The sequence below is a fragment of the Spermophilus citellus genome (assembly GCF_964194105.1).
Source record: "Spermophilus citellus genome assembly, chromosome: 1".
Lineage (NCBI taxonomy): Eukaryota > Metazoa > Chordata > Mammalia > Rodentia > Sciuridae > Spermophilus > Spermophilus citellus.
The window spans coordinates 158,957,229-158,977,761 of record NC_138182.1 but is presented as its reverse complement, the minus strand read 5'-3'; the positions used below and the strand labels follow the sequence as shown (position 1 = coordinate 158,977,761).

Below are 20,533 nucleotides of genomic sequence, written 5' to 3'. Positions count from 1 at the left end.
GAGACCCTATCTCAAAATAAAAAAGACTTGGGGTGTGACTCAGTAGTAGAGGGCCTCTGGATATAATCCCTGGCACCAAAAACCAAAATAAAGTGGGGGGAGGGGCAGAGACTGTAGCTCAATGTTGGAGAGCTTGCCTAGCACACATGAAGCCCTGGGTTTAAAAGGAAAGGAGGGAGGGAGGGAAGGAAGGGAGGGAGGGAGGGAAGGAAGGAAGATATAACCCCATCTAATCATGAGAAAAATGGGATGAATCCATGTTGAAGGAAATTCTACAAAATACTTGACCTCCCCAAACTGTCAAGAAATGATCAAAAAACAAGTAGTATCTGAGAAATTGTCAGTCAAGAGAAGTCTAAGGAGACTGGTGACTGAATGTGATGCAGAATTCTGGGTGGTTTCCTGGGACACAAAAAAGACATCAGGTGAAGAAATTTGCATGAGGCACGAACTTTAATTTAAAATAATGCATCAATATTAGCTTACTAATTTTAACAAATGTACCATTCTAGTGCATGTAAATAGGGAGAACTATGTTCAGGTTTTTCTGTAATTCTGAAGCTGAAATTTATTTTTTAAATATTTTTTTTAGTGTAGATGGACACAGTAGCTTTATTTTTATTTATTTATTTTTATGTGGTGCTGAGGATCAAACCCAGGGCCTCACGTATGCAAGGCAAGTGCTCTACCACTGATTGAGCACTTTACTCTTTTTTTAACTCAAAAAACTCAACACTAAAGAAAAACTCAACAAGGGCTGGGGTTGTGGCTCAGTGATAGAGCCCTTGCTTGGCATGTGTGAGGCACTGGGTTTGATCTTTAGGACCACATCAAAATAATAAATAAATAAATAAATGTATTGCGTCCATCTATAACTAAAAAATATTTCTTAAAAACCAATCAATAAATGGACAAATGAACTGCACACACTCCTCAAAAGAAATACAAATGACCAACACCTACAGAAAACTCTTCAATATCTTTAGCCATCCAGAAAATGCAAATCAAAACTACACTGAGATTCTATCTTACTCCAGTTAGGATAATCAAGAATACAGATAACAATAAATGCTGGCTAGGATGCAAAGGAAAATAAAAACTCTTATACACATTTAGTGGGAATGTAAATTACTGTAGCCACTATGGAAATCGGTATAGTTTTCTCAGAAAGCTAGAAATGGAATTTCCCTATGATCCAACTATATCACTCCTTGGTATTTATCAAAACAAAGTCAGAGGGCTGAGGATATAGCTCAGTTGGTAGAGTGCTTGCTTCGAGTGCACAGGGCCCTGGGTTCAATTCCCAGCAACACACACACACACACATATACCCCAAGTCTGCATACTTGGGGCTGGGGTTGTGGCTCAGTGGCAAAGCACTTGCCTTGCACATGTGAGCACTGGGTTTGATCCTCAGCACCACATAAAAATAAGTAAACAAAATTAAAAAATTGTGTACCTCTATAACAACAAAAAAAGTCTGCATACTTTACCATACACCTATTCTTTTGCAGGGGGCTGGGGATTGAACCCAGGGGTCCTTAACCACTGAACCACATCCCCAGCCCTTTTTTATATTTTGAGACAGGGTCTCACTGAGTTGGAGCCTAGCTAGGTTGATGATGCTGGCTTTGAACTTGAGATTCTCCTGCCTCAGCCTCCTGAGCCACTGGGATTAAAGGCCTGTGCCTCCATGCCTGGCTTCATATGCCCATGTTTATTGCAGCACAGTTCATAACAGCCAAGTTATGGAATCAGCCTAGGTGTCCATCAACAGATGAATGGATAAAGAAAGTATACACAATGGAGTTTTATTCAACTATAAAAAATCAAAATCATCATTTGCAAGAAAATTTACCTGGCCTAGAGACCATGGCTTTGCTTTTTTTTTTTTTTTTTTTTTTTTTTGGTACTGGGGATTCAACCCAGGGGCGCTCTACTGGTAAGCTACAACCCCACCAGCCCTTTTTGTTTTTTATTTCAAGGCAGGATTCTACAAAGTTGCTGAGGCTGGCCTTAAAATTGAGATCCTCCTGCCTCACTCAGCTGCCCAAGTCTAGTGGGATGATAGGTATATGCCACCGCACCAAGCTGAATTAATGATTTTGAGCAAAATAAGCTGGACTCAAGGTACTGTGTATTTTCTCATATGTGGAAGCTAGATGGCGGAAAAATAGAAATAAAAAGGAGTGTGGGGGGGAGTGCCAAGGATGCGGACAGAGACTACTAGGGTAAAGGGAGGGGGGTGGTAAGGGTGGGAGGTTGGGAGAAGAGGTTGGGGAGTAAAATTGATCAAATTGTTTTATGTATATATAAGTATGCCACAATTACACCTACTATTATACAGAGAATATGCACCAATAAAAAAATTAAATGTAGAGGCCTAGATAACAACATGAGCTCAGATTTCATACTCCCAGTAGATTCAGTTAACCCCCAAACTTGTCTCCTCATCCCATCATTTTCACAAATTGGATTCACCTTCCTCAAATTTATCCTCAGGTGATTCTTCTACTTAGAACCTTGTTGGCAGATGAGAGATGTCCAAATCTCCTACGTGGGGATCAAGGCTCTTCCAGTTCAAATCCTTTCCAGTGACAGGCTGTCCATCCATCTCCACACCAATTGCTTGCTTCTTTCAACCTCCTCTGCCCTGCAAGTTCCTTTCCTTAGAATCCTTCTTCTTCATGATTCTTGAAGAAATCACTTGTTATTAATAACAAGCCCACCAATATTTTCACCAGCCCTGGGACTCTCCTTTCTACACATACAGCACTTTTCCTTATAGTCACTTTCTTGCAGCAAGCATGACAATTCTGCCTGCCTACTCTGCAAAGGAAAGGCACTTCACAATGGATCTGATGCAAAGGAAATGTTATATGAATTTGAGCCCCAACTTCATAATTTGATTGTTGGGTGGTCTTGAACAAACCCAATTCCCCCTTGCCACAGGAAGATATGGAGAGGTTGAAATCCACAGCTGGGGATTCACCTTGGAATATGCTTTGTCCATTGGAAGAAATGACATTTCTGCATACTTTGCAGTGTCGTGTACACCAAGATTAACTTTACACTGGACAGGAAATTAATTTTTTCTTTTATTGGGAAACCAATGTAACAAACCTAGACTTGTTGAAAATGAAATCAGTAACTAAGATTCTGCAGGCCCTGTCTCCAACCAGCACCAAGGCCTCTGCTTGGCCTGACACTAGTTCCTCATGCCCCAGAAAGGGCAACCATGTGACAAAGCCAGAGTCAACCTCAGAGCCAGTTCCTTGCAATGTAGCCCCCTCCACCCCACCCTCAATTAATGCACACCCTGGATCAGCAGGCTGGGTCTAGGCCAAAGGAGAGAATTGACAAGGTTTCTGGGACAGGAAGTCACAGTCAATCCCAGCCTGCTCAAAATCCCAACTTAGCAAAGGAAGACAGAAGGCTTGCCTGCCCACCCATTTCCCTCCCCCCATCTATCCCAGACAGCAGCCTCAGATCCCTGATCAGTAACACTGTGATTCTAAGGTGCCAATGGGTTTCCCAGTGGCTTTACCAACCCCTGATTACTGCAAAAGGTCCAGAGGCCAGGGGGAGGGGGCAGGCATGTGCCCCAACACCTGCTCAGTATTAGCCAGCCAAGCTGTTGCCTTTAGCTTGTACCTGGGGATACTTGCGGCCCCTCTCCCCTCCAGAACATCTATGGCTGAGAACCAGTCCTCCTGCCAGAGAGGAATCAGTTCCAGGAGGTCCTTTCCCCTCCCTCTTAAGAGGAAAGATAGCCTGTGAGGCATGGGACAGCTACACCAGCTTCTTGGCTTCAAAGAAGCTCTTGAGGTGCCTCATCTGCCAGACACCAATGGCCACGAGGATGAGGGTCTGCAAAATGGACCACCACAGCACCCTCTGGTTGGTGCTTTCACTGGTCTGCCTGAAGCGCTCCTCTCTCCACTGTGGGAAAAAACAAAAAGCGAGTGTGAGTTGGCTGAGGTTGCTAGAATGGTTGGGGTTCTAGCCTGCAAGGATTACCCATGGCTTGCCTCCTCTGTCTAAATTCCAGCCAAGTGCCTGCAAACAAAGAGACACTCTACTGAGGGATTCTTTACGTTCAGCAGTCAATGGCTTCAGTCAATACAATCATTTCTCCTAAGACTGTCTCTCATCTGTCAGGTATAGTCCTCACCTGGTCCTGGTCCTACCCTGGTACTTGGAGAAGTAAGAAGGTGGTGGTGGTATCACCCCATGGGATAGAGGTAGCCTGAATTACTAAGGAGTGGGCTTGCTCTAAGCCCTCTGTCCAGGTCTCTCACATTGCTTCTTGAAGATTTTGGGTAAAAGTTACAAATTGGTGACCTGGGGAGCTGGTTCTGGTCTTTATACATGTTTGGTTTGGCTCACACAGTGTTTTGCCAACATTTAAAACTAAGGAAAATTTCACATAAAAAAAACCTAGATCTCTAGTTGCTCTTGAGAAAAAATGGAATATCTGAAAACTCAAGGCCCATATTCTGCAAAGGGGCCTCCAGTTGTCACTGAACGTAGCTATTCCTATTAAGATGGGTCACCATCTACTACTCTTTATGGTCACAGATTTATTCATGGTACATCTGGTTTCTGGCCACAAATGAACTTAAGGTTCTTGGTCCTAGGAGCACCTAGAGTCATTGAAACAGCACCCAAGGGCTGGGGATGTGGCTCAAGCGGTAGCACGCTCGCCTGGCCATGTGTGCGGCCAGGGTTCGATCCTCAGCACCACATACAAACAAAGATGTTGTGTCCGCCGAAAACTAAAATAAATAAATAAATATATATATATATATATATATATATATATATTAAAAAAAAAAAAGCGCTCGCCTGAAACAGCACCCAAGGAGTTGTTATCAACCCCCATCCTGTCATTCTGTGTGTAACTGTGATTCAGTGCACTGATTTGACAGCCTCTTAAAGAGTTTATCCTCAGGGCTGGGGGTATAGCTCAGTGGTAGAGCTTGCCTAGCATATGTTAGGCACTGGGTTTGATCTTCAGCACCACATAAAAATAGACAAATAAAATAAAGGTATTATGTCCATCTATAATTTAAAAAAAAATTTTTAAGAGTCTATATTCTCAATCACAAGATGGATTTAGTAATACCCATCCCACCTTTTAGAACTGCAATGCAGCATAGGTAAGTTTCTTGAGAGTCTCATTGCCAGGCAACACCTGGCTGAGCCAGTGGGCACCCACCAGGCCTGGATGAAGCACTTACCCGCTGGTAGTTCTGCTCTTTCTGAATCTGCTCCACTTGTTCTACCAGCTGTCGCACACGCAGCTGTAACTCACTCAGCTTGTCTTTGGCAGCAATTTCTGCATAGTCGTTGGCATGTTCACCCACCTGAATGTCAAGATGAACTCTCTGGGGACAGACAAGGGAGAGAAAGGGAATCAGGCAGCACAGCTCCATCTTCCTGCCAGAGCCTGACAGCTGATCCCCTAACTTTTCTTCATTTGTTCATTTAACCAACAGACAGGCTTCTTCAGTGTCCAGCCCTATGGGGCTCTGGGTGCACAAGTAAGAAAAATAAGCCAGGGCTGGTGCTCTAAACAAGGCATATACAGTCTGATCTTCTGTATCTGTGGGTTCCCCATCCACAGATATAAACAACTGCAGATCAAAACTATTTTTAAAAGATTAGTCCAGGCATGGTGGTGCCTGCCTGTAATCCCAGAAGCTTGGAGGCTGAGGCAGGAGGATTGTAAGTTCAAAGCCAGCCACAGCAACTTGGAAAGACACTTAGCAACTCAGCAAGACCCTAACTCAAAATAAAATATAAAAAAGTGTTGAGGATATGGCTTAGTGGTTAAGCACCCCTGAATTCAATCCTCTGTACCAAAAAAAAAAAAAAAAAAAAAAAAGATTAAAAATAAAACATGTGGGCTGGGGATGTGGCTCAAGTGGTAGTGTGCTCATCTGGCATGCACAGGGTGCTGGGTTCGATCCTCAGCACCACATAAAAATAAAATAAAGATGTTGTGTCCACCGAAAACTAAAAAAATAAATATAAAAAAAAATTCTCTCTCTCTCTTTAAAAAAAGATAATAAAATAAAATAAAACATGTGCATAGTGAGTATGTACAAACTTGTACAGACTTTTTTTGGTCATTATTCTCCAATTAATGCAGTATGACAACTATTTACAAAGTATTTACATTATATTAGGGATTATAAGAATCTAGAGATGACTTCAAGGTAGGCATAAGTTTTATGAAAACACTACCCATTTTACCTAAAAGACTTGAACATCCAGGGATTTTAGTATCTAAGAGGGGCCCTAGAACTGAAGGATGACTATACAAAAGGCCCAGTTACTGTGCCCATAATGTCCACTGGAAGCCCAGTATTATCAGGAGATGCAAAATGCAACATACTTATCCCTCACCTACAGTACCAAAAATTCCCAATCCGAGGGCTGGGGTTGTGGCTCAGAGGTTCAGTGCTCGCCTAGCATGCGTGAGTCACTGGGTTCGATCCTCAGCACCAAATAAAAATAAAGATACTGTGTCCTCCACCAATAACTAAAAACTTAAAAAAAAAAAAATTCCCAATCCTGACCAAAGGATAAAGGCTAAATGCTTTTGAGTCTCACATGAGTCCACTTACCAGCATGCCTCCAGCAAAGAGGGAGAACTTGGTGGAATTTGAGTGAAGACAAATCTGGTGTTCACCAGGGGTATGTGAGGTGAAAGTGAACCTGCCCTCGGAGCCATACTGACGGGCCAGAATGACCTGGAGAAAGAAGAGAGGCTTTAGTCAGTGTTATGGTAGGGATGAGGCTGAAAGGAAATGGTACTTAAAGCTATAAGTACCACAAAAGTTGACAAGCAGAGTCTTAAGGACCTCAAAAGATCCAAAGCTGCTCAGTAGCAATTGCCAAATGTTTGCTGAGAACTATTTGGGGCAGGGTTGAAGGGTCTGACATCAGTCTGGCAAGTAATGATTCTTGGCAAGGGCTTCCCTGTACTCATAGCTAATGCCTTTTCAACCTTGTTGGTGCGATTTTTTTCTTCTCTTTTTAAATGAAAGGTGACCTGGGGTGACAGCGAGAGTTTTGTTTTTCTTTTTAATGTCCTTATTTGTCAAAATTAAAAGTTGCTGATTTTTTTTTTAAGGGCTCAGTTCTGTAACTAGATACTACAGTTTTACGGTCAACAAAACTCACTGATTTTCATCATCGTAATTAATTTACCCATCACACCTATAAAATAAGTGAATTTCCATTTCATAGACCAGGGAAATAACAGAAGATAAGTGACTTGGCAGAGTCGTGCATCTGTCAGTAGGAAGTTGAAGGAGCGGCTAGGATCCCAGCAGCCCAAGTTTAGCCTGCAGAGAAAACCCAGGATTTCCCATAACTCTTTCCCATTTCAGCAGATCCGGAAACTAAGAGGGGCAATACTAGAGCCTGTTTGGTGGAGGTCTCGCCGAGGTAAGGGGCCGGCTCACCTTGTCCTCTGGATCCTTCACCTCCACAAACATGCCAAGCCCCGGGGTGGCCGGCTGATACTCCTCGCGCTGCTTGTCATACAGCTGTGTTCGGTAATTTCCTGGAGACAAGCGAGGCGAGCCCATGTCAGAAGAGCGCGAGATGGCACTGGGTCCGCGGCCGATAGGACACGGCAAAGCCAGCTCCTCCCAGCTCCCAAGAGCCGACAGTTTCACATCCCCCTCCCCAAGACCACGGTCACATCCCAAACTCTCCCCTTCATCCCCGCACCTATAACCATTGTCTCGTCCGGAATCTCCTCAATAAAGCACTTCTTCTCTGTCTCCCCGATGTGGAAGTAGAGCGTACTCCCGCGGGCCGCAAACCACAGCAGCAGTAGAAGGGTCCGCATCATGCTAACCAGCCCGGTTCCGGGTCGGATCCCAAAGACCCGCATGCCAACCTCCGCAACCATCTTGCCCCACCTGCCCGCGCAGGCGCAGCCTGCCGAGCCACGTAGCCCTGCTGCTGCCACCGCGGTGCCTGCCGGGACCACGAGTTCGGCAGGGTGGACTACAACTCCCGAGATGCTCAGCGGCCTCGGCGCGGCAGCACCTGATTGGGGCATCGTTTCTACCTTGTACCTCAGTGGAACCCCCTAAATAGAAAGTTTCTTTCCTTTGATTCTCTTTAAGCAACTGGACGAGTGGTGGTGATTGTTGGCATTCTACAGAGATGAAACCGCGTAAGATTGTTTGAGAACGCGGAACGAATTACGAGCAGAAGTAGGATTCGAACCGAGGATTCCTGACGTTCCTCAGCACAGCATCTGCCACTGTTTACCTCTATTTATTTCTTTGTAATGAAATTTTAGGGCCTGGATATGTACCTCAGTGGCAGAGTGCATACCTACCATGCATGAGGCCTTGGGTCCAACCCCAGCACCGGGGGTGGTGGATGGGGGACGGGGTGGGGGGACAGGACGAGACGAGACTTTCTTAAAAATGGCAGAAACAACGTACGAATTCTCAAAAAAGAAAAAAGAAAGAAAGAAAAAAGCCCACCTCTTTCTTTTGTGCCCGGACCACGTCCACTCCGAAATATGGTCAAAGCACACAGCGGATACGCTGCCCGCTGCGACGGCTGGTCTCCGGCCCGGGCTTTGGGCCCCAGAGGCTGGTGGGTAAAAGGTTTTCGTAGGAAGGTTGAAACCGAGTCTCCCAGACTAGAATCACTGCGTTTGTCTGAATTTTACCCAAATTTCAGCATGTTTCCGCAATTCTTAGGAGTTAGCGGTTTATGGTTGTGACTGCGTCGCGGTTTCTTAGAAAATGGAGATTTTTCTCTTTACTTTTTGGTTCTCTTCATTTACATTTGGCCCTAAGCTGAGAACTTGAGTGGAAAAGCCTTCATGTTTCCCCTTCAAAGGAAAGTTTTTACCTCGTTTTTTTTTCTGAACAGTAATAATATAACGGTAGTACAAATGTACTTTATTATGATCCGTTCCTCTCATGAAAGATCATTAAGGTTTCTTTCCTTGTAATTGGAGTATAATGAAAACTCTTAAAATTTTCTTAAAAAATACATTTTTGTGTGACATCGCTTTGTTGGTAGGAAATCACAAAATTGCCTTCCAAATTCTTTTGTACCAATTTACAAGCCCACCAGTAGTGTTTCCTTTCCCATGCCTTTATCAAAATGTTCTTAATATTTTTAGTTTTTATGAAAATAGCAGAAAAATTGCATTTCATTAACTTTTTAAATTTCCATTTCTTTGGTTACCGAATGTTTTTCCCCATTTGTTTTTCTTCTGGTTTGTTTTTCTGAGTACCATTATATCTACATGCTATTACTGCTGATGCAACTACTATTCAGAATTAATACAGAATAATATTTTGTAATATTAGGTTGGGGTATTTTTAAATTAAACTTTAAAATTGAGATATAGATTTACATGCAGTTGTAAGAAATAATGCACAAAGATCCATTACTCAGTTTCCCTCAATGGTAACATTTTTTAGAAGTATATTATAACCAGGATTAACATTGATACTATTGGAACTAATAAATTCAGCAAAACAGCAGAACACAAAGTCAACATACAAAAACCACTTGCAGAGCTGGGTATATAGGTCAGTTGGTAGAGTACTTGCCTCCCATGCCCAAGGCCTTAAGGTTCAATCCCCAGTGCCACAAAAACGAAACAAACAAAAAAACACAGTTGCATTTCTTAACACTAACAATGAACAATCTGATAAATAATTACAAAAACAATTCCATTTACAATAGTACTAAAAAGAGGGCTGAGGTTGTGGCTCAGTGGTAGACCACTTGCCTCTTACCTGTGAGGTACTGGGTTGGATCCTTAACACCATATAAAAATAAATAAAGATATTGTGTCTATCTACAACTTTAAAAAAAAATTTTAAATAGTACCAAAAAGAATAACCAAGGAGGTACAATGAAAATACAAAATATTTCTGAAAGAAATTGAAGACTTAAGTGGAAGTATATGTCATGTACATGGATTGAAGACTTAATACTGTTTTAAGATGTCAGTGTAGGGGCTGAGTTGTGGCAAAGCAGTGGAGTGCTCACCTAACACAAGGTGCTGGGTTCAATCCTCAGCTCCACATATAAGTAAGTAAATAAATAAAGGTATTGTGTCCAACTACAACTAAAAAAAGATGTCAATATTACCCAAAGCAATCTACAGATTTAATGCAATCCCTATCTAAATTCCAGTGATACTTTTTTTTTGTAGAAATAGAAAAACTCATTCTAAAATTCATATAGAAACTCAAGGGACCCCTAATAGCCAAAACAGTTCTGAAAAAGAAAAGTAAAGCTGGAGGATTCACTCTTCCTGATTTCAAAACTTACTACAAAAATACTGTAACAAAGACAGTGTTCATGGGATAAAAACATATAGACTGGAGTAGAGTCCAGAAATAAATCCTCCCATATATGGTTGAATAAGTTTCAATAAGTGTGCCAAGACCTTTCAATAGGAGGGGGAAGACAATCTTTCCAACAAATGGTGCTGAGAAAAACTGACATTTGTATGCAAAAGAATGAAGTTGTATTCTTCCCTAATGCCATATACAAAAATTAGCTCAAAATGGACTAAAGAACTAAAACCATAAAATTTCTAGAAAACATAGGGCAAAAGCTTTACTGCATTAGATCTGCCAATGATTTCCTGAGTATGACACCACAACAGAAGAAAAAACAGACAAATTAAACTTCGTGAAAATTACAACATTTTGTGTATCAAAAGACACTTTGAGCAGAGTGAAAAGGCAACCTAAAGAATGGAAGAAAATATTAGCACATCATATATCTTATAAGAGATTAATATCCAAAATGTACATATTCCTAAAACTCAACAATAACAACAAAAGTCTAATTTTAAAATGAGCAAAAGACACAGACATTTCTTCAAAGATCAACAAATGGCCAATAAGCATATGAAAAAATTCTCAGCCTTACTAATTATTAGAGAAATGTAAACCAAAACTTCAAGGAGATATCACTAAGATATTTGTTATCCAAAGAGCGGGAGAAAGGTCAAGCATAATAGCACATGCCGGTAATCCCAGAGGCTCCGGAGGCTGAAGTCGGAGGATCGCAGGAAACTGGGATATTGTTCTTCTCTCAAGAGACAACAATAAGGACCTAGTAAGATGTCACCAAGGACTCTGTGGGCCTGGCTACACGAGAGATTTCTCTACTAGGGGTGCTAACATTTATCCTTTTGCTGAGGTAACAGAGTCTTGTATGGGGTTGCCTATCTCTTATTTCTCTTACTAATAGCCAATTTCTTATAATTACCTTCTCACTAGTCATATAATCTAATACCTATATATTCTCACATTCTACCTCATAAACATCTCAGCCAACCCTCCAGACCCCCTTCTACCATTGGAAACTGTAAACCATTACACAAACCTATTGACTGTATAGTAGAAGATAACCAAACTCATCATTTCTGATTATAGTGACAAAACTGTAAATGTAAGAATAGAAGCTAACTAATATATGGCTGCATGTTGGGTACATTGAGTGCTGTAATATTGATCTTTCCCTTAAAAGTGAGGTATTGGTAACCTGTAGGGACACTATAAGACAATAGGGCAAAAGCTGTAATACCTTGGATCTACACTGCAAGAGAGGAAGGCACATAGATATCATGAAAAAACAAGCGAGGAAAGTGCCCCAGACAAACCAAGATACTACAACAACAGAATCCATAGATAGTGCAGTAGGTGAAATGTCGGAGAAAGAGTTCAGAATATACATAACTAAAATAATTTGGGAAATAAAGAACAACCTAAGTGAGCAGATACAGGCAAAAATTGAACACTCCCAACAAAGAGATAAGAGAACAAATACAGGCAACCATCAATCACACCAACAAAGAAATAAGAGACCAAATATAGGTTGCAAGAGATTGCTTCAAGAAAGAGAGAGATTCTAAAACAAACAACAACAACAACAAAAATAGAAATCCTTGAAGTTAAAGAAACAATAAGCCAATTAAAAACCTCAATAGATAGCATCACCAACAGACTAAATCACTTGGAATACAGAACCTCAGACAATGAAGACAAAATATACAATCTTGAAAATAAAGTTGACCTCACAGTGAAATGGTAAGAAACCATGAATAGAATACCCAAGAATTATGGGATACCATCAAAAGACCAAATTTAAGACTTATTGGGATAGATGAAGGTTCAGAGATTCAAATCAAAGGGTTGCACAATCTCTTCAATGAAATGATATCAGAACATTTCCCAAGCATGAAGAATGAATTGGAAAATCAAATACAAGAAGCCTATAGGACACCAAATGTACAAAATTACACCAGATCTACACTGAAACACATTATAGTGAAAATGCCTAAGCATACAGAATAAGGATAGAATTTTAAAGGCTATAAGAGAGAAAAATCAGATTACCTATAAGGGAAGACCAATTCAGATCTCAGCAGATTTTTCAACCCAGACCCTCAAAGCCAGAAGATCCTGAAACAACATATATAAAGCTCTAAAAGATAATGGATGCCAACCAAGAATCTTATATCCAGCAAAATTAAGCTTCAGATTTGATGATGAAATAAAAACCTTCCATGATAAACAAAAGCTAACAGAGTTTACAGCAAGAAAGCCTGTACTACAGAACATTCTCGGCAAAATATTCCACGAGGAGGAAATGAAAAAACAACAATGAAAATCTGCAAAGGGAAGAACTACAATAAAGGATAAGCCAACCAAATGAGAAACCAAGTCAAGCTAAAATACCAAAAAATAAGCAAAAATGACCAGTAATACAAATCATGCCTCAATAATAACCCTGAATGTTAACCCTAAACTTACCAATCAAATGACATAGGCTGGTAGATTGGATTAAAAAAAAAAAAAGACCCAACAATATGCTGCCTTCAATTCCCTCTAAAATCTGGAACAAGGCAGGGATGCCCTCTATCACCACTTCTATTCAATTTAGTTCTTGAAATACTAGCCAGAGCAATTAGACAAAAGAAATAAAAGGCATAAAAATAGGAAAAGAAGAACTTAAATTATCGCTATTTGCGGATGACATGATAATATATTTAACAGACCCAAAAGGGTCTACAAAGAAACTGCTAGAGTTAATAAATGAATTCAGCAAAGTGGCAGGATATAAAATCAACACGCATAAATCAAAGGCATTCCTGTATATCAGCAACAAAACTTCTGAAATGGAAATGAGGAAAACCACTCCATTCACAATATCCTCAAAGAAAATAAGATACTTGGGAATCAACCTAACAAAAGAGGTGAAAGATTTATACAATGAAAACTACAGAACCCTAAAGAGAGAGATAGAAGACGATCTTACAAGATGGAAAAATGTACCCTGTTCGTGGATGGGCAGAACTAACATCATCAAAATGGTGATATTACCTAAAGTTCTCTACAGGTTTAATGCGATGCCAATCAAAATCCCAACGGCATTTCTTGTAGAAATAGACAAAGCAATCATGAAATTCATATGGAAAAACAAAAGACCCAGAATAGCAAAAGCAATTCTAAGCAGGAAGTGTGAATCCGGAGGTATAGCGATACCAGAGTTCAAACTGTACTACAAAGCAATAGTAACAAAAACAGCGTGGTACTGGTACCAAAACAGGCAGGTGGACCAATGGTACAGAATAGAGGACACAGAAACCAATCCACAAAAGTACAACTTTCTTATATTTGATAAAGGGGCTAAAAGCATGCAATGGAGGAAGGATAGCATCTTCAACAAATGGTGCTGGGAAAATTGGAAATCCATATGCAACAAAATGAAACTGAATCCCTTTCTCTCGCCATGCACAAAAGTTAACTCAAAATGGATCAAGGAGCTAGATATCAAATCAGAGACACTGCGTCTGATAGAAGAAAAAGTTGGCTACAATCTACATACTGTGGGGTCGGGCTCCAAATTCCTTAATAGGACGCCCATTGCCCAAGAGTTAATAACAAGAATAAACAAATGGGACTTACTTAAACTAAAAAGTTTTTTCTCAGCAAGAGAAACAATAAGAGAGGTAAATAGAGAGCCTACATCCTGGGAACTAATTTTTACCCCTCACACTTCAGATAGAGCCCTAATATCCAGAATATACAAAGAAGTCAAAAAAGTAAACAATAAGATAACAAATAACCCAATCAACAAATGGGCCAAGGACCTGAACAGACACTTCACAGAGGAGAACATACAATCAATGAATAAGTACATGAAAAAATGCTCACCATCTCTAGCAGTCAGAGAAATGCAAATCAAAACCACCCTAAAATACCATCTCACTCCAGTAAGATTGGCAGCCATTATGAAGTCAAACAACAATAAGTGTTGGCGAGGATGTGGGGAAAAGGGTACACTTGTACACTGCTGGTGGGACTGCAAATTGGTGAGGCCAATTTGGAAAGCAGTATGAAGATTCCTGGAAAAGCTGGGAATGGATTCACCATTTGACCCAGCTATCGCCCTTCTCGGACTATTCCCCGAGGATCTTAAAAGAGCGTATTATAGGGATACTGCCACATCAATGATCATAGCGGTACAATTCACAATAGCTAGACTGTGGAACCAACCTAGATGCCCTTCAATAGATGAATGGATAAAAAAATGTGGCATCTATACACAATGGAGTATTACGCAGCACTAAAAATGACAAAATCATAGAATTTGCAGGGAAATGGATGGCATTAGAACAGATTATGCTAAGCGAAGCTAGCCAATCCTTAAAAAACAAATGCCAAATGTCTTCTTTGATACAAAGAGAGCAACTAAGAACAGAACAGGGAGGAAGAGCATGAGGAAAAGATTAACATTAAACAGAGACGAGTGGGGGGAGAGAAAGGGAGAGAGAAGGGAAAACATATGGAAATAGTAGGAGACCCTCAATGTTACACAAAATTACATATAAGAGGTTGTGAGGGGAAAGGGGGGGAAACAAGGGAGAGAATTGAACAACAGCAGATGAGGTAGAGAGGGAAGATGGGAGGGGAGGGGAGGGGGGATAGTAGGGGATAGGAAAGATAGCAGAATACAACAGTCACTAATACGCCATTATGTAAAAACGTGAGTGTGTAACCGATGTGATTCTGTAATTTGTATTGGGGGTAAAAATGGGAGTTCATAACCCAACTGAGTCAAATGTATGAAAGATGATATATCATGAGCTTTGTAATGTTTTGAACAACTAATAAAAAAATTAAAAAAATATGCTGCCTTCAAGAGACTCATCTTATTAAAAAAAAGATACCAGAGATTGAAGGTGAAAGGTTGGGATAAAATATATCATTCACATGGTCTACATATACATATCAAATAAAACAGACTTCATATCAAATAAAATAGACTTCATATCAAATAAAGCCAAAGTTAATCAAAAGGGATAAAGATGGACATTTCATACTGCTTCAGGGAACCATACATCAACAAGACATAACAGTTATTATATGCCCCAAACAATGGAGCATCTACATTCATCAATCAAACTCTTCTCAAGTTCAAGAGTCAAATAGATCACAACACAATAATTCTGGGTGACTTTAACACACCTCTTTCACCACTGGATAGATCTTCCAAACAAAAGCTAAACAAAGAAACTGTAGAACTCAATAATACAATCAATAAGTTAGACTTAACTGACATACATAGAATATTTCATCCTTCAATGACCGAATACATTTTTTTTCTCAGCAGCACATGGATCCTTCTCTAAAATAGACCATATATTGTGCCATAAAGCAACTCTTAGCAAATACAGAAAAGTAGAGATACTACCCTGCATTCTATCAGACCACAATGAAATGAAATTAGAAATCATGATAAAATAAAAAATAAAAGCTACTCCAAACCTGGAGACTAAATAATATGCTATTGAATGAACAATGGGTTGCAAAAGATATCAAGGAATAGATTTTAAAAAATTTAAAGGTAAATGAGAACACTGATATAACATATCAAAATCTCTGGGACACTATGAAGGCAGTTCTAAGAGGAAAGTTCATTGCATGGAGTTCATTCCTTCTAAGAAGAAAAAGTCAACAAATAAATGACCTAACATTATATCTCAAAGCTCTAGAAAAAAGAACAGATCAACACCAAAAGCAGTAGAAGAAAGGAAATAATTAAAATCAGAGCTGAAATCAAATGAAATTGAAACAAAAGAAACAACTGAAAAAAATTGACAAAAATGGTAGTTCTTTGAAAAAATAAATAAAATTCATAAACCATTAGCAAGGCTAATGAAGAGGAGAGAGAAAACTCCAATTATGAACATCAATTTCAAACAAAGAAATAGAGGACGCCATCAGAAGCCTACCAAGAAAATCCCAGGACCAGATGGATACACAGCTGAGCTCTACAAGAACTTTAAAGAAGAACTAATACCAATACTTCTCAAACTATTTAATGAAATAAAAAAGGAGGGAGCACTTCCAAACACATTCTATGAGGCCAACATCACCCTGATTCCAAAACCAGACAAAAACACATCAAAGAAAGAAAACTTCAGACCAATATCTCTAATGAATATAGATGCAAAAATTCTCAGTAAAATTCTGGCAAATCGAATATGAAAACTTATCAAAAAGATAGTGCACCATGATCAAATAGGGTTCATCCCAGGGATGCAAGGTTGGTTCAACATACAGAAATCAATAAATGTAGGGCTGGGGATATAGCCCAGTTCGTAGAGTGCTTGCACAAGACCCTGGAAAGAAGTCAATAAATGTAATTTCTCACATCAATAGACTCAAAGATAAGAATTATATGATCACCTCAATAGATACAGAGAAAGCATTTGACAAAATAAAGCACCTCTTCATTTTCAAAATGCTAGAAAAATTAGGGATATCAGGAACATACCTCAACATTGTAAAGGCTATCTATGCTAAGCCCCAGGCCAACATTGTTCTAAATGGAAAAAAAAATTGAAAGCATTCTCTCTAAAAACTGGAATAAGACAAAGATGTCCTCTTTCACCACTTCTACTTAACATAGTTCTTGAAACTCTACCAGAGCAATCAGACAGATGAAAGAAATTAAAGGGATACGGATAGGAAAATAAAAACTCAAATTATCACTATTTGCAGACAATATGATTCTATACCTAGAAGGCACAAAACATTCCATCAGAAATCTTCTAGAATTAATAAATGAATTCATCAAAGTAGCTGGATATAAACACTCATAAATCAAAGGCATTTCTGTATATCAGTGACAAATCCTCAGAAAGAGAAACTAGGAAAACCACCTTATTTACAATAGCCTAAAAAAATAAAATAAAATACTTGGGAATCAACTTAACAAAAGAAGTGAAACACCTCTATATGAAAACTACAGCATGCTAAAGAAAGAAATTAAAGAAGACCTTAGAAGATGAAAAGATCTACCTTGCTCTTGGATAGGCAGAATTAATACTGTCAAAATGACTATACTACCAAAAGCACTCTACAGATTAAAAGCAATTCCAACCAAAATCCCAATGACATTCCTCATAGAAATAGAAAAGGCAATCATGAAATTCATCTGGAAAAATAAGAGACCCAGAATAGCCAAAGCAATCTTTAGCAAAAGGAGTGAAGCTTGTGCATTACTATTCCAGACCTTAAACTATACTACAGAGTAATAGTAACAAAATCAGCATTGCATTGGCACCAAAATAGACCTGTAGACCAATGGTTCAGAATAGAGGACACAGAGACTAACCCACATAACTACAGTTATCTTATATTAGGCAAAGGTGCCAAAAACATATATTGGAGAAAAGATAGTCTCTTTAACAAATAGTGCTGGGAAAACTGGAAATCCACATGTAACAAAATGAAATTAAATCTGTATCTCTCACCATGCACAAAACTCAACTCAAAGTGGATCAAGAACCTAGGAATTATACCAGAGACCTTGTGCCTAATGGAAGAAAAAGTAGGCCCAAATCTTTTTCTTCAGATTAGGCCCCAACTTCCTTAATAAGACTCCTATAGCACAAGAATTAAAACCAAGAATCAATAAATGGGATGGATTCAAAATTAAAAACTTATTCTCAGCAAAATAAACAATCAGTGAGGTGAACAGAGAGCCTAGAGAATGGGAGCAAATCTTTACCATAGCACATCAGATAGAACACTAATCTCTAGGATATATAAAGCACTCAAAAACATTAACACCAAAAAACAAATAAACCCAATCAATAAATGGGCCAAGGAACTGAACAGACATTTCTCAGAAGAGGATATACAATCAATCAACAAATATATGAAAAAATGTTCAACATCTCTAGCAATTAGAGAAATGCAAATCAAAACTACTCTAAGATTTCATCTCACTCCAGTCAGAATGGCAGCTATTAGGAATACAAACAACAATAAGTGTTGGTGAAGATGTGGGGAAAAGGGCACATTCATACATTGCCAGTGGAACTGTAAATTGGTGCAGCCAGTCTGGAAAATAGTATGGAGATTTCTTGGAAAACTTGGAATGAAACCACCATTTGACCCGGCTATCCTACTCCTCGGTTTATACCCAAAAGACTTAAAAACAGCATACTACAGTGACTCAGCCATATCAATGTTTATAGCAGCACAATTCACAATATCTAAATTGTGGAACCAACCCATATGCCCTTCAGTAGATGAATGGATAGGGAAACTTTGGTATATATACACAATGGAACATTACTCAGCATTAAAAAAGAATAAAATCACGGTATTTGCAGGTAAATGGATGGAGTTGGAGAAGCCAGCAATTGCAGTCTTGGGTATTTACCCAAATGATTGAAAACAAGTGAAGTAAGCCAATCCCAAAAAACCAAAGGCCAAATGTTTTCTTTGATATGAGGATGTTGACTCATAATGGCAATGGGATGTGTGTGGGAGGAATAGAGGAACTTGAGATAGGCCAAAGGGGAGAGAGGGGAAGGGAGGGGGCAAAGGTGTAGGAATGATGGTGGAATGATATAGATATCATTACCCTAAGTACATGTATGAAGACACGAATGGTGTAAAACTACTTTGTGTATAACCAGTGACTTGAAAAATTGTGCTCTATATGTGTAATATGAAATGAATTGCATTCTGCCATCATGTATAACAAATTAGAATAAATAAATAATTTAATAAAGAAAAAAATAATATACAGATGACAGATAAGCTTATGAAAACATGCTCATTTCATGTCATGAAGGGATTGTAAATCAAGATAACAACCACTACAAATCTATGAGAACAGCCAAAGTCCAGAACACTGACAAAGATGTGGAGCAAAAAGAACTCTTCATTGCTTGCAAATTGGTACATCTACTTTGGAAGACATTTTGGCAGTTTCTTACAAAACTAAACATACTCTTACTGTATGATCCAGCAATTGCAGTCCTTGGTATTTACCCAAATGATTGAAAACAAAAACCTGCATGAAGCTGGGTGCAGTGGTATATGTCTGTTATCCTAGCAACTTGGGAGGCTGAGGCAGGAGGATTGCAAGTTTGAGGGCAGCCTCAGCAACTTTGTGAGACCCTGTCTCAAAATAAAAAGGGATAAGAATATAGCTCAGTGGTAAAGTGCCCCTGGGTTCAATCCCTGGTACAAAAAAAAAAAAACCCAACACTTTGAGCTGGGGTTGTGGCTCAGCTGGGGTTGTGGCTCAGCGGTGGAGCACTTGCCTAGAACGTGCAAGGCCCTGAGTTCAATCCTCAGCACCACATAAAAATAAATAAAATAGGGGCTGGGGTTGTGGCTCAGTGGCATAGTGCTTGCCTCGCACATGTGAGGCACTGGGTTCCATACTCAGCACCACATAAAAATGAATAAACAAAATAAAGATATTTTTAAAAACAATCAATAAATAAAATAAAGGTATTGTACCCAGCTACAACTAAAAAATAAATATTAAAAAAACCTCTGAATGCAACCTATCAAACCATACAAACACAAAACACACAGAGAAAATTTTATTGCATGTAGTAATGAAAGAAGTGACTATAAATAGTGAAAGAAGCTAATCTGGAAAAGCTATGTACTGTATGAGTCTAACTAGATGACTTTCTGGAAAAGGCAAAACTACGGACATGATTAAAGATCAGACGTTTCCAGGAGTTGAGGAGAGGAAGGAATGAATGGACAGAACACAGGATTTTTAGGGCAGTGACACTATATTATATGATTCTGTAATGATTTTACATGTTATATGACATATATGATGATATAATGGCAGATACATGTCACCATACATTTGCCAAAACTTATAGAATATACGACATTAAGAGTGACCCCTAAAGTAAACTAAGAAGTTTGGGTGATAATGATGCGTCGAAGTAACAAATCTACAACTCTCATGAGGGATGTTAATATCAGGGGGGTTGTTGGTGTGTGGGGAGAGGGGGCATTATATGGGAACTATTTGTACTTTCCACTCAATTTTACTGTGAACCTAAAACTGCCCTAAAAAGTAGTCTCTCTCTTCCTCTTCTTTTCTTTTCCCTTCCTTCCTTCCTTGCCCCACCCCTCCTGCTCTTTCATAGGTCTTGCTATGTTGC

The 20,533-nt window shown here is 39.3% G+C and overlaps 1 protein-coding gene across 1 annotated transcript; it reads right to left on the bottom strand.

Moving 5' to 3' along the window:
* Positions 1 to 3,080: 3,080 nt before the first annotated feature.
* Positions 3,081 to 7,969, bottom strand: TMED9 (transmembrane p24 trafficking protein 9). Its single transcript, XM_081281948.1, has 5 exons — positions 7,750 to 7,969; positions 7,479 to 7,579; positions 6,636 to 6,761; positions 5,244 to 5,390; positions 3,081 to 3,942 (listed from the first exon to the last, which is right to left on the bottom strand). The coding sequence occupies exons 1-5, from the start codon at positions 7,931 to 7,933 to the stop codon at positions 3,793 to 3,795; spliced, it is 708 nt and encodes a 235-aa protein (XP_081138074.1). The 5' UTR covers positions 7,934 to 7,969; the 3' UTR covers positions 3,081 to 3,792.
* Between the last annotated feature and the right edge of the window lie 12,564 nt (positions 7,970 to 20,533).

Coding starts and splice junctions, on each gene's coding strand:
- TMED9 (XM_081281948.1), bottom strand. CDS start 7,933: ATGGTTGCGGAGGTTGGCATGCGGGTCTTTGGGATCCGACCCGGAACC. Junction 5,391..6,635: donor TCTTTGCTGGAGGCATGCTG/GTAAGTGGACTC, acceptor GTCTGTCCCCAG/AGAGTTCATCTTGACATTCA. Junction 3,943..5,243: donor AAGAGCAGAACTACCAGCGG/GTAAGTGCTTCA, acceptor TTTTTCCCACAG/TGGAGAGAGGAGCGCTTCAG.